At 40.5% G+C, this 20,270-nt stretch overlaps 2 protein-coding genes across 2 annotated transcripts in view; one reads left to right on the forward strand and one right to left on the reverse strand.

Annotated features, from left to right (window-relative positions):
* The window catches only part of LOC139123702 (uncharacterized), a 190,979-nt gene extending 185,070 nt beyond the window's left edge, over positions 1-5,909 (forward strand). The window contains exons 11-12 of the mRNA XM_070689865.1: positions 2,808-3,166; positions 5,645-5,909. The gene's annotated coding sequence lies outside the window, so the exon portion shown is untranslated. The remainder of the gene's footprint in view (positions 1-2,807; positions 3,167-5,644) is intronic.
* Positions 5,910-15,405: 9,496 nt separating this feature from the next.
* Positions 15,406-17,365, reverse strand: LOC139124203 (uncharacterized). Its single transcript, XM_070690340.1, has 2 exons — positions 17,011-17,365; positions 15,406-15,986 (listed from the first exon to the last, which is right to left on the reverse strand). Exons 1-2 carry the CDS (start codon positions 17,239-17,241, stop codon positions 15,501-15,503), a joined length of 717 nt encoding a protein of 238 aa, XP_070546441.1. The 5' UTR covers positions 17,242-17,365; the 3' UTR covers positions 15,406-15,500.
* Between the last annotated feature and the right edge of the window lie 2,905 nt (positions 17,366-20,270).

Here is a 20,270-nt window from a genome sequence, read left to right on the forward strand (position 1 = left end):
CTTCTGTATTAGATCAACTGTAGGTGACAAATAGATTTGTGTAGGTAAAGCACACCTACATGGACCTATCATGACCCTAAAGGAAAATTGAGGCGCCCTCACAGGCAAACAAACGTAAAACCGTGGTTGAACTTTAAACCCTATTTGAATAAAGAATTCTGCCTACAGGGGTACACCCAATTGAATTGCTTAGGGGATTTCCCGGCCTTTCTTATGATAAAAGTTTGTCGGCTGCAGGCTGGTGAATATTTATGTGACCTTTTCGCTTGTTTGGTTCCGTATTGCACTGAGTTTTCGACCCAAATGTTAAAATTGGCCGATCTGAGCGATAGCACGGAGGTTGGACATCGCTTGCTGACATTTTTTGTGGTAGCAGCAGTGAGTCATTTTATGGTTTACCAAGTCCCGACATCGAGGATGACATATACATGTACTCTCATTCTATGTGATCGCCATGAATCGACTGACAATCTAAAAGTTGACGAAGACAGTGCAGCAATGATCAACCGGAAATAACGCTAACATCGATTCAAGATCAACATCGTATGCTTCAACAACTTCAAGTTGCAGTAATTCTGACGACGATTCGGGTGAGTGGAGTCATGAATTTGAAACGAGAGATCGTTTGACGATAAGAACATTGATGTTTGGTCATGGCGGGAATTTCGTAATCGGAGAATGACGGTACCTGTTGTAATATTGAACTGCATCGTTACCCGAAGCCATGGAGGTACAATGAGTTGGATGTGAGAAGAAAACGATACGCGAACTAACTGAACAGCATGGAGGTGAAGCAAAATGATTCTAAGTCAAAATGGCCTGAGAACATGTTGAGAACCCGGAACATTTTTGATTGAACATTTTCAAGTTTGTTTCGGACTAGTAACACCAAGATGGTCTGGTTGGTATGCAATGTATGTTTTTCAAATATTTTAGCTTGAATTTCTGGCCAAATTGATCCAGTGCCTGCCTTCAGTGCTACTATGCTAGAGACATGTTAATTAACTTTGTTGACAGTGACAGAGTAATACATAAAAGAGGTGATCCTGCAATTGACAAGCTTTGGAAAATTCGTCGAATTCGTGGAACATGATCACCGGTATAATCTTAGAAAATTCTGAGCGATGTTTGTCTGTGGATGTAACCATGGTCAAGTTCAAGGGACGATATTATTCCACAGAAACAAGCCAAGCATGTAAGTTAACTGGAGTCTAAGCACAAGCACATAAAAAAAATAAATTTCTTGTAAAATTTTCGAACCAAAGATTGCTAAAATTCTCAATTCATAAATTGTAATGTTACTTGATCAAGTGTGCATTTCTGTGCTTTTCAAATGTAGTTACTGTGGTCACATACTGGTCTATCATAGGTCACTAATAGGTGCTAGTTGTATCTTAGTAGGTGTGTTGCAGATTTATGTAGGCATGTTCGTAGGTCTGTCGTAGGTCTGTACTAGGTACAAGGTAGGTGTTTCAGTAGGTGACTAGTAGATTTCTGTAGGTATCATGTAGGTGGAAATCCTTTTTTTCCAGGTGAGGCTAATGGTAGGTGTGCAGTAGATTTTCCTAGATATTTAAATGACTTAATTTGCATCTCATAAATTTCGCTGAAATTACTATGATAGACCTACTTGTTAGCTTGTAGTTTTGTAATAGGTGTAGGTAGATTTCAAGTAGATATCCATTGTTTCAGTTGGAAATAAAGCTCTGTACACAAAACTTTCACCTCTTTGTCACCTATTTGTCACCTCTGTAAAATAGCACTATCACCTACTAAAAATAGCGCTATGTTTTTGGTAAGGGTAATAAATTGACACTTCCTCACAGTAACGGTATGTAAGATATTCTTTACCAAAGTTTGGGCTGTAACAGACCGGGTGTCCTAACGATGTAGACCAAGAGGTTTGACATCAAATGCGCAACAGTGTCAGCGTCCAGCTCTCCCTGTATCGGGCAACACACTCTGCACAACTGTTCATCACAGTTGCAGTCATCGCAAGTCTGGATTATTTCAAAACTGCTTGTTTTCTGGTACAATTAACGTCCAAATTATCCATCAAAAATAGATCCTGTAACTTCACTGTGCCACCTCTGAATGTCGCGACGGTCGGCGTATACCGTATACGCGTACGTATGCGGTACAGAATGAGACAAATCTGTTTTTAAGACTATTGTTCTTATGTAAATTTACGAAAAAAATTGTTACTTTCTTTTGATTTGAACTCTTGACCATTTTCTGTGTAACTGCAGCAGGTATTTATGTATAGTGTTCGTGTTGCATGCGAATAAAATGCAATGTCGATATGAACGTAATGCGTATTTTTCGTAGGATACAGTGTGCCTGTACGTAATCATAACTTATAAAAATGCTCGGTCTCGGGCGCAGAATTTCCGACGTTCGATCTCTCAGCCGTCCGTTTTCTGCATTTGGGGCTTGGAGTGATGAAAATACCCCAGTTAGACAACAAATACACGCAAGTTGATATAATATAATAGCAATAACCCCTTCGCAGGAGGGTACACACTCGATTTGGTACAATTCGCTTCATATAGCACTCGCCTATCGGCTCGTGCTATATGTCGCGCATTGTACCAAAATCTCGTGTATACCATCCTGCGGCGGGGGTTATTGCTTAAATCTAGATAATATGAGAGCCTTAACAGTATCAATAATTCCACTTTTGTTCCTCCTATTAATTTGTTCCTGTCACTGTCTTTGTCTTTTAGCCACCAGATTTAGTTGAAGAGCTAAAACTGATGATCACATATGTTTTGAAATGCATATTTCCGTTATATTTCCTTCTAAAGGTGTAGAAAAGACTGAGGAAACTGTTGATGTAGAAAGAGCAAAAAGCCCCAAGGCTGACAGTTTAATTATGCAACACAGTAAAGAGAGTGCTGTTCAAGATGCTGTAACTGGTAGAGTGTTGAGGAATACAGTTGAAACTGCTACTAATACCTCTTCAATGACAGAAAAAGCAAGACCTGTGCCCGTTATTGAACAGATACCTGAAGGGATCCGCACAGAAGACTCTGGTTTGCAGACGAAGACAAAAGACGTAGGTGTGTGGAAGAGTGATGATGGTTCCAAGATGTCTGAAGATACAGCAGATTCTGATATTTCTAAGAAGTATGCAAAGTCTGAAACGTCAAGATATGATGAAAGAGTAAGGAAACAACTTTTTATCACTCAGTAGATTACAGATTAGTCATTTCATTCAGCTTGTTTCATTCAGCAGTAAATGTAATTCCCCAAAACATCTTATGACTGCATGCTCTAGTTTTAATATTTTGTGTGTCCAATGTGTCATTTCCATTAAATTTACTGAACTTTACGGCTTTTCGTAGAATATTTCTGTAAAATATGTATGTTTACCTATAACTGTCATATGTACGCATATTTTTTTCCAAGTCATTGAGTACAACAACTAATCAGGGACTTTGTAATATTAAAGAGCACACTAGCCAAGAAGTATGATAAGGATGTACTCAAGAATACAACAGGTACTGCAGGTTGATGAATTGATGAGATCAAATCTGTTTATAAAGTTGAACATCAAACATCTTAGCACATTCCAATCAAATATAAGTAATTGTCAATCTTGAACATTGAACATGGAATTATGGAATTTCAACTTGAAAGTATGTATGAGTATGTAAGAGCAACCAATGTTGCATCGACAGTTAGTTTGATTGCTCCTACGCCCAAACTGTCTTTTTGGAATATCAAATTCAGTTTGGTGACAATGGGGGTAACATCCATGAGGAACGAACCAGGTGATGGTAACAAACTTCTATTGGATGATTTGTTATACAGTCCAACCCCTTCCGGGTCTTTATGCATGACGCATTGACCGAAGTAGGTCACCAATGTGTGCAATGATTGGTACACCATTGTAGTGAGTGATAAAAGGCAAACCATCTCACTGCATGTACAGGGTATCCTTGATTTTGAGTTTGGGGTTATTTAGAATTTGTTTGATAAATTTCTTTGAATTTTGAAGATCGTAGGGAAACAAATGTTTAAAATAAAACGAACTAGTGAGAATGTCCTTGAACTCCTACAAGTAACTGACAGTCCCGGCTGCTTAGCTGGTGCACAACACCAGTCTATGAGTTACGCAATGGATATTCAGGGGAAAGGGATTGAATTACCTGAGTTTCACGCTGACCCATTGCTTTTGCCAACTATCACTGATGCCTGTCACTTCCTAGACCCATCATTTCATTTTTGTCGAGTTGTTTAAGTTGGAGTGCCTCCAGTAATTTTAAGGCAATTGTGGCCGCATCTTTTTCAATGATGTGAAAGGCACCGAGAAAGTAAAAAAGGTACTCGTCATGATGTAGACAACATGTTGCCCAGTCAAATAAATATCTGTACTTTCATCAATTAGGATGCTATACATATCAGCATTCTGAATTTGTTTCGATAACTTTATATGATGACTGATGATCACAAATCGTATTCTGTAATCTTCGGCTGTTGCTGATGACTGGTAATTTGCATTGCCACCAACCTAGAGGTTACCGATGTGTTCGCAACCGGAGACTTCAAGCAACTTTAATAAAGATGTATATTTATCAGTTGTAATAGTTTCTTTAGCCAGCCAATACATGGCTTTCATTGCCTTTACTTATGATGGCATCTTTTTTGAGTGGAACATTGAGATGGCTTTTTGCAGATCCACATGCTTATATATGTCTTTTGACGGCCTTAAAATAAATTGTACTGTTTGCATGCCATGCCAATGGCGATGTTTGATAATTACAAAAGCCATCTGGGCTTGTGAATAGGTTTGTTTCCTGCATATTTTGCACATAATTCCAGCAACATTGCTGGGTGCTTCAAGCAAATGTTTCCATTTAGGTTGATTGAGCTAGAGCACTTTTGCTCATTTTCAAACGCTTGGTCATAAATCCCCTGGGCCTGCAGGCATATCCCAGGTGTCCAGGTGTATCGTACATTGTGGCACTATTTTTTACGAAACACATGATCACAATATTTTTTTTACGGAACAAAGACAGTGGCTACAGACCGTGTGTCTAGGCACTCAGTTCGAGTGTTCTGGATTGATATCATTTCAAGAGGCACTGGTCGCCCCTTGATCCATTGCTAGGGATGCCACAAGGTCAATAGAGGGTGAATCACCCCATCACCCCTTCTAGATGAAACACTGCCTCTCATCTCAATATTTGGTGTATAGGTGCACCGAGGTATGAAGATGTGACTTTGTACACATTATCATGTTAGTGTCAAAAGTGAAGTAAACAAGGGAGAATCCTGCAACTTGATTAAAAGTCAGTAACTACAGGCCAGATTGAGTTTAAATTTAGTATTAGGATTCCATTAGGTACCTAATTAAATTTGTCCAGTGAACTTGAATGTTTGTATTTTTAGTGGAATTTTTCCTATTTTTGGTCAAAAAATCTTCTCTGAAACTGCTTATTTGATTTCTTTGAAACTTTGTACCGTATGCAGGTTCCTTTGGATGACTTGAGTCTGGTTGGTTCAGGCACTGTTCTAGATACCAATGTGGACGAGAGTGTGACTGACCAAAAACAGACAGAACTTGGAGACACTAAATCAGGGCAAAGTAAAACAGAAACAACAACAGAAAGAACAAGGGAAAATACAAAGATGGCAGAAAGTAACAAAGTTGTTACTGAGGTGCAGGATACTGCTACGGCAATGGAAGGTCCAATGACTAGGGAGTTGACTTCAAGAGATCCAAAATTTACAGGAACCAAGGACACCAAAGATAAATTTTCCAGAGATACAGCGACAGATGAAGACATTGGTTGGAAAGATAGAAGGAAGGGTACTTCTGAGGCTTTTGGTTCATCAATGGACACAGGGGACTCTAAAGTCAAGGAAAAAAAGGTAAGGAAGCAGCTGTCCAACATTCACAAAATATCATATGACTCTAATACTTTTCAGCAATGTAAATTTGCATAGATAGGGCTTTTAAAGTGACACTGCAGTACATTTATATGGACATTCAGTTTTCCAATTTTTTAGTCACTAATGTCATCTTGGAAATATGGCGATTTCATATATTGACAGGAGAAAGGATTCATGTTCCGAGCTTAATACACAATATCACTTGTTCCTTTGTTGTATCAGAAATAGTATCATTTGTCCTTGTCAGATACAATATGACGCAAAGTGTACAGTGTCATACAACACAAATAACATGAATGTTGATGTGGCACAAGAAACAGGCAATATTGGATATTATATATCATATCAGTATATTGATGGTGCAAATACAGGGATCTGATTTGTCGAGACTCGAAAAGAACCTTGGTATATTGGCGATATACCACGGCTGACATGCGCACAAGCTCTCAGCTTGAGCAACATAAAGTCAATTTATGACATTCCGCGCCAGAATTTCAATACACCGTTATGATATTTAGAGGTTATTACCTAATATCGCCTGTTCCTGTGTCGTATCAGCATGAGTGTCATTTGTGCTGCGTCAGACACGAGACGAAGTCGAGTGTCTGACGCAGCACAAATGACACAAGGAACAGGCAATATTGGGTAATGACCGATTAATCACATACCCATGCCCATAATTTTACTACTAGAACGAAAAACCATAAATTTTGAGGCTTTACTTTATTACGCCTTGCGCATAAATATCAGAATATTTATGTGAACTGGCTTCATTCATAAAGTATACGACGCAGCTGTCAACATCACGCGCGACATCGCTGCAAGTCGTCCATATCTCAATGAAACCAAAGAAGAAAGACACCGGAATACAAAAATCGTCATACAGAACTAAATTTTTAAGGTGCAATATGCTATTACAATTGTTACCAATCAAAAGTGTGCTCATCTTAAAATCTATCCTGATTTCGATCGTCGTACGGCACGGAGCTCGCACGGAGAGGGGACGCCATTTTGTTAGTTTACCCTGAGAGTTGCCAGGCAACAGTCGTCGTGTGCGCGACATCCTGTCACACCACGCCGCTCACTAACTGTTCGGGGGAGCCCCTGCACAGTGCGGGCGCCGTGCTAACGGCAGAATGTTTGCTAGAACTTGACCCCCAAAATACCATGGGGAAAACATTTCAACACTCAACATGTTATTTCCGTATTTTGCAATCAGAAATATCCGTGTTCCTCGAAGCCCTTCAAGTTTTACGTCGGCGACATCGCTTCACAGGCGGGGAGCGGCAGCCATTTTGTTGTTTACATTGTTTTCCAACAAGCTGCTAAATTATGTAGTTCGGGAAAACTCTAAAACTGATGACGTTCATTGTGCATATCTCGACGTTTACCGTGAAATATCACGGCTGATATTTTACGGTGAACGTCACTAGGATGTAGCAATATGGGCATGGGTATATGATATAGCGATAAATCACACCCAGCGACGGTGTACCACTCGATTTTGACCAGTTCACTTCAAATATGCACTGGCTATCGCTCATGCATATATGTCGTGAACTGGTCAAAATCTCATGGTATACCATCACTGGGTGTGCTTTATTGCTTAACTATATATAACTTTGTCAATACCAGTGAATTTTGTGACATCATATCCCCATTTTATTACTGATAATATATCTGATTATTCAGCATTGGGGCCTCACAGCAAACATAACACTAAAGTTTTTTTTAAACGAAAAAAGGACTGCTCATTTAAAAGGAGGGAAAGTATTGGATGAACCATGTAATACACAATAATAATGTCTTACTGTACGATTTATCATTTTTTCCACCCGCATGCACACATCGTCTGCTCTGTCTGGCTCGTGCTCAGCATGCAGTGCCCATCGGCTGTCTGATATGCTGCATGCAGAGCACTGTACCATTACCAGTACTACATTGTTTACGGCATGGCTCGCTTCATTGATGTATAGGTGAAACAGAACTAAATAGGCGTGCAAACTCCTAGACGATACTGGGTTTGACACATGGCATATAATGTATGTTACTGGCCATGTAAATGATAGCATGAAAGGCTACTTGAACCAGCCATAAAGTAAACGGGCCAACAACGGCAACTGTCCTCAACCTAGACCGGAAGTGTCTACGGAAATTACTACAGAGCCATTCAAAGGCTCGGTCAAAGGTCAGCTACTGCCAACACTCATGATGACCGTGGACTCTCTGTTGATCTACATCTCAACCACCTAGTTCTCATGCACTGACTGTGATCGGAGACAACTTTCATTCATCATTTTTTTTCTCATATTGTCTGTGGTTTCACCTAGCCTTGTTCTCCATATTGCTACAGAGACCCTCAAGTATGTTTGTCAACTGTATCTTTCAAGCACCCATTTACGTCAAGTTTTCCAATTCCTCGAAATCAAGTAGCCATCGAAAATAACATTTATGGACAATTATGAATGAAATATAAACATTTAAATAACATTGTTGAACTCTGTTGATATCGTCTGCAATTGAATGCTGTACTACTAGCAACATAATAATGATCATATTGATCAGCTGATACCATGCAGCTCGCTGATCATGCTGATGTCGATGCATGAACATTCGGTTTTCTTTATGTCTGGCATTTCACCTTGTTGACATTTTTAATGGCATGATATTGAAAGATTGAAAGGTGATGTTTCAAGTTTGATATAGACGGTAGGGATGCAATTCCTTTTTCATTTCCTTCAAAAATACATAGTGTTTTATTTCCAAATTGAACCGTTTAAGTGCTGCTCATTTTTTGTGTTGAACGTGTGTGTGCAGTACAGTGTAGTGTGGAGTGCGTGTAAATATACCGGTATACAGTATACAGATTCAGGGCCAATCATGTTGGACGATGCTCACTGGCTTCAAACTCTGTTTAAATTTCTTTTTGTATTTGTTTTTTACATCTACAAATTCACTGGCATTGCCAAAACTATAAAATAATAGCAATAATGTACCCCCTCCCGGCCCATAATGGACTCAAGCAAACTTTGCACTCTATAATGTACTCAGCTTTGCCTCATACATTATGTTGTGCAAGGTTTGGTTTTGTTTTGGCTCATATCTGGTGTTCTGATTTTTCATGTCAAGAGCCATATCTCTGACATGCTTTGCCAGTTCCTTGCAAATTTAGACGTTTCACAGGCCAGTGCATTACATACCTAATTCTGTCCAACTTGCTAAAAGGACATTTTATCCCCATCCCATTCATACTAATGTCTCTATCATGTTAACAATACATTCCTATTTGGGCATCAGTCGTAGACAGGTCTTTGGTACTCTAATTTCTTTTCTTCATGAGCATCATATTGACTTAAGATTGGTTAATTACACCAACCATTTCTCAATTGTCATTGTATATAACTTGTTCATATTTTTCCCGTACTTGTACAAAAAAGACGGCAAGAGCTACAACAGACCTGCGATAGGATTCCACTCACTACAAGATTCCACTCAGTACTTCTCTATTTATTTACCAAAATATCCTTGTTCCTGACAGCCGGCCCTCCAACTTTTTTTGCTGGTAACATCACATCGTAGGGGACAGTGGCAGCTATTTTCCTTATTTACTTTGTTTACTTGGATTTTGAAAATGTGGTTCGGGAACATAAAAATGATAACCTTTAACATCCATATTTTAATGTTTACCTTGAAATATCATGGCTGGAATGATATGTGCATGGCCATATGAAAAAAGGTGGGCGATAGGGTATATGTTTTATTTTTGCTCAGAACACACACTACGGCCCAAAGGCGCCCCATTTTGTACGGTAATAGCGTCCCGAATTTTCGCCACACATACGTGGAGTGCGCGTTCAGAGAGTCAATTTCACCTCCCGCGTCATGTTGAAAATTTCGCCGTATTTCCTTGCTGCACATCTAAATCTTAATGAAAGAGCAACAGGTCCTATTTCCCGTATATGCTGCTCTTATTTTGGGAAGAATTTCACAAGGGAATTCCAAAAATACGTAAGCGATAAGAGACATATGCAAAATCAAGTAAAAACACAGTCAACAGCAAAACGATCTTCAACTCGTCATTTCATAAAAATAAGAGGGAAACTAAAAAAATTAAAACCATAGAGTTTTAGTTACCCTTCATGATATGTGTCATACCAAATATTATAAAAAATAACAGCGAAATGAAAAAGTTAAACCAACGGTTTTTTTCAGATGTATTTTTCATTTTACGATGTGTCTAATCTGTTCGATTTCCCATAGAAAACAATGGCGTTTTATGTACTGAACAGACCGTACAACTATCGCTCGTTCAAATTTCTCAATTCTGAACCAATTATAGTGAAAAGTGGCACGGTGATTCCTTGATATATATACAAAATTGCTGTCGTTTTAGTTTTTTGAATTTCTCGACGAAACTTGTTTTACTTGCATTTTACTTTTCCGATCGCTGAATTTTTGCTCTTACCCTCAATAAAATGGCGATCTTACGGCGTTTGCATATGCAGAATCAGGGTCTAATATTGACCCATTTCAATCAGTTAGCATCTCTTAAATTGTAAAGACCAAATACCAGTAAGGTTGTTGTAATTTATACCAAATTTTGGCGAATATAAACTATGAAATTCCAGAAAACTGCAAAAATAACACAGAAGAGAGGCGAACGGGCGTAGAGTCTCCACTGTAATCGTGCAGTGAACGTTATCGATCGATATCCTTTTGTCCGAAATTGATACATTGTTGTCTCGCTCACTCGCGTGTAGTTCCCCGTTCACAATGGCGCCAAACTACGCCGAGGTGCGCCAAAATTTAATGTGCTGAAACGTACGTAATAGTATCAACAAAACTGAAAAAAGTTGTCGTTGATTTAATTTCGGTACAGGAAACCACCAGATACCTTGATGTTAAAGTGTATAAGTCAATATATGGGTTATTGTGGAATTGTTTATGACGTGACCTCAACACACGAGCGCCCGGCACAAGCGGCGCCCAAACAGATTTTCGATCGATAATCTATTATATAGTATTTAAAGCCTCATCACTCCGCTCAAGGATATTTCTATTGTTAAGGATTGGGATCGAGATGTTCATTGTGGTAATCCTTAAGCGAAGTGTTCCCATAGGTCGGGTGGGTGGGAGGGGAAATTAAAGGCCATTCTTCATCGAACGCCTATCCCTGGTACTCTCTTTTCATTGGACAGTGTTTAGCTGCTCAGAGTGCCCTGTCGCTTTCCTTACTCTCTATCCTCTATTCCTGGGCAAGGTTTGACACTGTGTCTTTGTTTCACCTGATTATATACCTTGCTTATGAATATTAATGATATATTTGCATATTGCGGATGTATATCGCTCCGTGATGAGGCTTTGAATAATATAGTATTTAAAGCCTCATCACTCCGCTCAAGGATATTTCTATTGTTAAGGATTGGGATCGAGATGTTCATTGTTCCCATCCCTGCTGTCGTTTTCCATTTTTTCACCCATTACTTCTTTCTCCAATCCTCCAAATCTTACACCATGCATTTCAATTTCCTCACACTTCATCCCATACCTTCACTAAAGACTCACTCCTTAACTCAAAGCTCATTTCGCATAGCTGGTCTTAACCTAAACGCCTTATCATATAAAGCATTATCCATATGCATAAAACGTTGCCCAAAAACTTTTAATCACTTTATTGCGATTATCCAAGACATAATTACATTTATGCTTTCTCTCATGTTGTGTTTACTAACATTATGTATTTGGGTGGAAAGCCACTGTAAACCCAGTAAGCTTGTCCATATTTTCGTAAACAGTTGTTTCGGGGACACTATCGACTACTTCCCTCATTTTATTAGCAGCAGTTCCTACCCCCGACACTGTTAGCAATTTAGTATAATGATTTGCTGATGCCTCTGATCGCCAGCCAATGTGGTCCATAACCTGCTGTATACTAGCACCAGTGAGAGACATGGTTATGGCTCACGTACTTCTGAGGCTGTGTGGCGTTTCACCCTCATCCATATTCAACTCTTGAAGGTATGACTTCAATCTTTGATACATAAGTTGAGATGATAGGGGCTTGTTTTCTACTTGCCCTGCAGGGGTTGTTGGTCGAAAAAGGTACCCTGTGTTCAATGAGATGCCTAGTGTTCCCGCAAGATCGACATATTGTTCTAAGGTATTGATTGGACAAATTCGAATGTTCCGACATCTCTTTATGGCAAACATATTTGTCCCAGCTCCCCGTAAAGTCTTTCCAAACGTATGGTTGAAGATCATGCCCGAATTATCTGGAAAACGTAGAATTTCTTGTGTTTTAATTTGCCCCAAATCACCCGCTCTATCACCCGAAAAAAATAATATTTTCAGAAAAGCGAGATCCCTCGCAAACATATAGAGGTGTGCTGCTGATAGCGCTGTTTTCATCTTCTCGAGAATGTAGTCAAACACACTTTCCATCTTGGGCCAGAACAGTGGTTTTGCTTGCTTTCCGGTTATGTGGGCTTTAGCCTGTTCTTCTTGCATCTTTTTTACATACCTTTGAACCATTATAGAGGTAGCCGGATTCTCCCCGCCTTCTTTACCTTCTCTTTGCATAGCCTGATAAAAGGAGGATAATTTAGATACAATGTTTTTCACTGTACCAGCCCTCAGTCGTTTTGGGCATCCACACGAAACATGGCCGAACCGCCCTAGAAACTGACAATTGTAGCGGTGGACTTGCGTCCTAGAGTCCTTGTCTTTGAACACAAGAAACCGCACTACATCCTGTGGACTCGCCGAAACAACAGATTTTGGTGTGGGTAGACTCTTTAAAAATGACTCAAATTGCTGAATAAGTCTGTCTTTCTGAGTCTCATAGGCAGACTTTTCTCCCAGTAAGTCGTTAATACGTTGATCAATGTCCTCCACATTAATAGGCTGATCATCCTCTGTGTCTCGTGTCCTCATAATAGCTGACCCGCACATTCTACATGATTTTAGAAGGGGGTGATTCATACTTCCACATATCCAGCATATCTACGTACAAGAAATCAAAGGAACGTCCTCAGATGATAAACAATTTTAATTCCTTAATATCGTTTTCTGCTATACAGAATACAATTATATTCTACAGTAGAGAAGCTAGTTGCTTCTTCATGTATCGCCATAACCAATAACTTATCCAACAATAAAGACCCTTGTCTATTTAGAGGGGTTCAATACTGCTCGAAAGACATTACATATAAATCACAAGGAAGTGAACAATCAACATATCCTTTACGCGAGGGGGCCATTATGACATTTCTGTCTCCTCGGTTTGCCAACTTTTCTACCCTTCCCACGTGACATCTTACCAGTGGCCAATAAGATTGTAAGAAACGATATCGTGGTACTATAACCGTAGCCTTAAGTTTGCTCTTAATGATATGCCTAAGTACTGCTGGTACCAACATGAATGGTGGGTACACATAAATGTGTTCACACTGATCAAAATTGTGCTGGAAGAAATTTGTTCCTATACATCCAATTTGGCCAAATTGAGACACATATCTTGGCAATTTCCTATTGGAATAATTTGCCATAGCATCTACCTGGTGCGGGCCAAACTCTTTGTTTACCCAGCCCATGCTGCGTCCGACAACATCGCATTACTTAGCGAAGTGTCTCGTGACTGCGCATCGGCTTCATTATCAATGGATGCTACATGTGTCATTGTGAGACGTATATTATTATCAAAACAAAAATTGAATATACGTTTTAATGCCTCATTCAGCTCATACGCTCGTGCCCCAGGGACGCCATCGTTCCATGACTGCACAACAGGCAATGCGTCGACACACGCATCTACCCTCCTATCACTGATATACTGCTTAATCGCCATGAGTGCTCTGAAGACAGCCTCTGCCTCTTTCCTAACTATTGGCTCATCTTTCCAGTCGTTCTCCCACATATCTCCTACCTCTATCTTCCTACCATCTAAATGTGTGACTGCACCCCATTTATATGCACTGGAATCTGTGAATATTTTAACGCCGATGTGGCCCTCAGCCGGCCACTTAAATTCTCCCGACTTTTTAATTATACTTTTCCACTGCTCGATTTCCTGCTTAAGCAGTCCCCGCACTGGTATCAGCATCTTAGCATCTCTTTCGGCTTTAGTGCAGGCAAAAGCCATCTGCCTTATATACAGCCGAGCGCACGGTATAGCAAGAGCAAAAGAGACACACTTCCCCATGATTCTTTGAACGACGGACAATGGTACTGCCCGTTGCGACAATGTGCTATCTATTATCTCCAAGAATTTAACTTTCTTTGCATCAGGAATAGCAAAAGACTGTGATTCTGAATTGACAGTGAACCCTAACATGACTAATGACTTTGTTGGATGCAGAACACTTTTCTCTATAGCCAAAAAATAACCAGCCCGTATCACTAATCTGCATAATATGTAGGCTGCGGCTTGCGCACGTTGTAACTGGTCCCATGTGTTAGACTTACAACCTTCCCGTGGTGTCAAACCTCCCCCATGCCTGTCGTCAATATATTGGATGCACGGGACTCCTAGTGACCTAGCATAATTGGTCACACAATACCCAATGGTATGGTATATATAAGCAGATAGTTTCCAACCAAATGGCAAAGTGTTATTAACATACCATACACCCGCCCACTCAAAACCTACATACGTTCTTTCTGACGGTTTAATCAGAATGTGGTCATAACCACTCTTGTCGTCACACTTGAAATGATAATCATTATGTTCTACATATCTGGCGACTTCTATCAGCGTGTCCAACTTGAAAGGTATACTTTTGATCCATAAATTGAGATACCTCATGTCTATACACATTCCCAGCTTAGTGGGTTCCACAGTAATCGGCATAACCACGCGAGGAGGAGGATCTCGTCCAACACTGCCCCAAACTGAGACTGCCCCTGATCTTATTCTATCATACAGTTTTTCTTATGAATTCACCAAATTTACTACAAACTGCGTTATAAAATTTTCTAGGTGGTGGCTACTCGTGGTCATATGACATGCCTTTGAACCGTCCCTTAAATGTACAAAATAGTCCGATATGCTGATTTTGTGTTTTATCCAGTTCAAGATTTCTGCTTTATTACCAACAAGTTCGGCCAGTTCATCCCAAGTCTCCAGTTTTTTTGTACTTCGTCCCCTATAAACTCATTCGGGTTTCTAAAGAAGAGATCATTGGGCGTTGCAAAGTTGTCTCCATTGGCCACCATTTCAACACAAGGTAGTTTGCTAGCAAGGCCCTGCCGAGGGGCGCCCCCTAGGGTCACCCAGCATAGCTGAGACATTTTGGTACATCTAGGTTCACAGTGTATTCCATCTCCCAGTCAGGTACATGGAACTGAAAGTCGACATTACATACAGAATAATTACTCTCAACATCTCTCACAAGGGGGCGCCCCTGGACAGGACCGTGCGAATGGCAGGTTGCAGAAAGCAAAGGGCCTATTTGAGGCCCCCCTGTCAGGGGTGCAGCTATACAATAAACGAGATGTGACTCATCATTTCAATTTCATACACCTTTTAATGATCCATCCTGCTACACAAAATTACAGGTGCCAAGATAGACATTAACTTCCTAGCTGCTCGTTACAACTAACTAATTTTCGTTAGCTTTGGTATTACATTCTCTCGCAAAGTGTCCCATCTTTCCACACTCGTAACATCTCAAAAACTTTTTGGAACGTCGAGTTCCGAAAGTCGCCCGCCTATCCGGATATGGTCGAAATCTAGAGTTGTTACTGTTGCTCGTGCTATTCTTTATAAATTTTGCAACCTTTGATGCTATTCTCTTTTCCTCTTTATTCCCTAATAATAACACAATTAGGCGACCAGCATCATTGCCAAAATCGTTGGCCTCAAATTGCGATAATACAGCCCTAAAACGGGCCAACTTAGAGTGAGCTGATCTTGTTGCCCTATCTACGAGTGTTCTAAGAGCATTCAATATTTGCTGTCTGGACACAAACGCTGGCATCTGCGCTATCTCCATTAACTTTTGAAGGGCTTCTTCTACTGTGGCTGTCCCCGCCATCTTTTCCATATTCTCTACCTTCTTCATGATCTGTCCAATTTGATCTTTCATCTGAAAGATACACACAAAGGGGAAGGTAATCAAATGAAGCATAGTTCACAAATCACCGACCCTCATCAACTTTTACATAACAATGACTACAGTCGTCACCAGCCATGACATCTGCGCACAATCAGCATGCAACTTTCTGAGTAAAGTATGGGCCAGCATTATGCAATAACCACGCCTTCGTGAGGCTCTCGATAATTTTTTTTTTCATACATCCGGTGCCCTTCATTTTGACACTCTTTCATTACTTATTCATTTGTCCACAATTTCGGTGCCTCCACATGTATACACGTTGCCTTTATCAATACCCACAGGTGCCCCATGAATCGGCACTCATTTTTCTTATCCATTCTCCGTGCTCCAATTTCTCCATTAATACCTTATCAATACTCCGTGCTCTCCAAGCACTCGTTCTCCCTTGTCATATTCTATACTTCTCCACCCTTTAGCACTCTTTTACTATATCAATACCTACAGTGCTCCGCCAATAGCACTATTCCTCCTTGTCATTACTTGGTGCCCTCCAGTTTAGCACTCCCCCGCACGTTACACCCGCTCCATCCTGAAGATGGTGCTGTACTCCAGCGTTCCTTACGGCAGTAAATTAAAATTAAGTGGGAGTGTGTGCGCGCGTGCTCGTGTGAGTGTGGGAGTGTCTATTAAAAAAAAACATGAAAAAAAAAGAAAGTGGCATCAAATCCATAGGAATGCAGCCTAACCAATAGCAAAGTACAGTGTTTTAGGGTAAAATAGCAAGTCGCCGAATGCAAAATCTAGCAGCAACCCCAAGCAGGAAGCTTTTGAAAGATACGCAACAAAGAGTCATAGCCGCAGGCACAAACATTTACACATTATTCAACCTGCACCTGTCCCACATACAGGTGTGACCTTTCAATAAATTCCATAAACGACACCCAGCCCCTACAAATTCTAATCCCCACATACAGACATTTTGAAGAATGGTTCAGTGAACGGTGACTATCGATACAAAATGGTACCCTCTTGCAAAATACAATATGCTGCATACCTGCGACGGAGCATTGTCAGAATTCTGGTTATCAGCAGACGTAGCTGCAACCGGTGGTTGTGAAGCACCCCTTCCTGCCCCAGTAGATGCATGCTGTTGAGCTGTCGAGGTCCGTGCTTGTGCTTGGCCAGTGCCTGGAGCAGTGGTTGGTGTGTGGGCTTGCACAAAAGTAGCACCCGCAGCCGTCACGTTGGAGGTCGTGGTAGTAGTATCTTGCCGAGCAGCTTCCATGTCTCTATCTCGTTCCTGGGCAAGGTTTGACACTGTGTCTTTGTTTCACCTGATTATATACCTTGCTTATGAATATTAATGATATATTTGCATATTGCGGATGTATATCGCTCCGTGATGAGGCTTTGAATAGAAAATAAATTGATACAATGTTTGCCGTTGTCAATAGCGACCGGCTGAGAGCGCTATTCGATAGAAATTATGCTTCGCGGAATACCGTACACTGAGGCATACTTTTGGGCCGCAGTGACATCATGTATATTCTTCATTATGGCATATAAGTTCAGTTTTGGGGTTTTTTCATTGTGATTTTATGGGCTACTCTATACTGTCCATTCAAAAAATGTAGATGAATGTGTGAATGAATAATACCTATGAAAATTATTCTGGATGTAACCTTTTAATCTATAAAATGGCACTGACTTTCTATGCAGTTCAACCACATTTATTGTGAATATTTGGAATACAATGACTGCCAGCTGACGAATCGATGCTTCACTTCTGTAAAACAGTCATTCCCTCTAATAAAAGCCAACTCAGTGTGGATTTAAAAGTTAACAAAATGAAGAAGCAGTTCTGATGATTAAATATTTGTCTGTACACATTCAGGTTGGAACATTATTCAATTTTTTTGTATGTAAAATGCAATGATAATGATTCAAAAGCCTTTAAGCTATAACTGATACCCAAAAAACTTTACATTAATACCTATTTTGTTTTATGAATAAGGTTATATCATCAAATGTATCTAATAACCGACATACCCTGTACAAACAATACTTGCTGTTTTTGTGTTGTAAATGTCCATTTAACATGCTTACCAAAAAGCACAGAATAATTATATTTTGTATGTATAACATTAAATACAAACTGAGAGATACTTGATTTGAGCCAACAATACAATCCTCTTGGCTGAACATTGTAATGTACATGTAATTTAATAGTCCCCCCGGACACGGGACTTATAGGTTTGGTCATGTCCGTGCGTCCGTCTGTGCGTCCGTCTGTCCATTCATATCTCAGAGACGCCTGGAGCGATTTCGTTCAAACTTGGTACAAGGATTACTTACCTCATACAGATGCACGTTGATTGTTTCTCAATGCCATCAAATTTGGCTGTGTTAGAGGACTTTTTAGTTTTCACCTCCATAGACTCCCATGTATAAGGCAGTCCATAGACTCCCATGTATAAGGCAGTCCATAGACTCCCATGTATAAGGCAGTCCATAGACTCCCATGTATAAGGCAGTCCATAGACTCCCATGTATAAAGCAGTCCATAGACTCCCATGTATAAGGAAGTCCATAGACTCCCATGTATAAGGCAGTCCATAGACTCCCATGTATAAGGCCAAGAAAAATAAAAATTTAGTTTCTCATAGTATTCATATTGCAAAAAGGATGCAGTGACAGTTTTTAGTCCCCACAGATAAAGTCCAGGGGGCTCATAGATTGGGTCATGTCAGTCCGTGAGTCCATCCATGAGTCCATCCGTTCACGCAGATATCTCAGACACTTTGACAAAATGTCACGTGACCTTGGTGACCTTTGACCTCGACAAGCTCAGTAACCACAAGTCCTAAACCTTTCATATATGGTACGATGGGACACCCTATGACACCACATATTATACCTCATTAAAGGAGCGTTCAGTTTTTACGGCCTGCGGGCCGGCAAAATCTTGTCGCTGGTGTTCAAAAAAATATAGACCCCCCTGCATTTTTTGTGAAAAAAGATGACCCCCCTTTGTCAGATGAAAAAAATTGATGACCCCCCTGAAAAATAACCAAAACCCATATGTCAAATTTACCCGCATGGTTTGGATTTGAACTCCGGTACGTGGCGCACTTTATTCGTGTAGCAGAGATGCCAGTGCACAAACTTCTCAGCCACATCCATTGAAACGTCTGTTAATTAGGACGACTGTAAGGTAATTTTTTACTTTCATTTCCATAGACAACTCATGTCCATGGACATTGTATAAAGTAAACTTTATTGGAGTGGTTCACAAAAGGCAGCCCTCCGGTTAAGAGGGTCATGGGCCATTACGTAAAGTCAACTTTATTCTAGTGGGCCACCAAAGGTGGCACGCCGGTAAAGAGGGTCGATCATGGCTATTGCATAAAGTAGACTTTACAGGACAGGGCCGCTGAAGGAGCGCGGCCATTACCGTTATTCAGTGTGTGATCCCAGGTGTCCCTCAAAAATGTTTCTGATACAAGCCGCGGCTTCAATTGGGAATTTTACGGTAAGATTGCCGTGGGGTATTACATAAAGTCAATTTATTGTAGTGGCCGCCTGCGGCGGCCCATCGGTAAAGAGGGTCGATCATGGCCATTGCATGAAGTAAACCTAATTGGAGTGGGCCGCCAAAGGCGTCTGCCCATTAAGAGGGTCATGGGTAATACATAATGTATATTTATTGTAGTGGGCCGCCAAAGGCGGCCTGCCGTAAAGAGGGTCGATCATGGCCATGGCATAAAGTGAACTTTATTGTTGGTATTATGTTTTTGAAAATGTGGTGACCCCCCTTTTCCTACCAGTGAAAAAGCGATAACCCCCCTTTGTGGATTCCAAAATTACGGTGACGCCCCCCCCCCCCCCGGATTTTGCCGCCCCGTCCCTCCCCCCCCCCCCCCGGCCATAAAAACTGAACGGTCCCTAATTTGCACATATCTAATTTTGAGCGAGCCAATAGAGCTAGAGGTCTGATTTTTGGTATGTAGGGATAACTTAGCAATACATTTTTTTTGACAAAACGTCACGTGACCTCAATGACTTTTGACCTCAAATATACATATTTTTCCATAACTCAGTAACCACAAGTCCTAAACCTTTCATATATGGTATGATGGGACACCTATGACACCACATATTGTACCAAATTAATTATGCACATATCTAATTTTGAGCGAGCCAGTAGAGCTAGAGGTCTGATTTTTGGTATATAGGGATAACTTAGCAATACAATTTTTTTGACAAAATGTCACGTGACCTCAATGACCTTTGACCTCAAATATACATATTTGT

The sequence above is a fragment of the Ptychodera flava genome (genome assembly GCF_041260155.1).
Source record: "Ptychodera flava strain L36383 chromosome 23 unlocalized genomic scaffold, AS_Pfla_20210202 Scaffold_23__1_contigs__length_28996876_pilon, whole genome shotgun sequence".
NCBI classification, from domain to species: domain Eukaryota; kingdom Metazoa; phylum Hemichordata; class Enteropneusta; family Ptychoderidae; genus Ptychodera; species Ptychodera flava.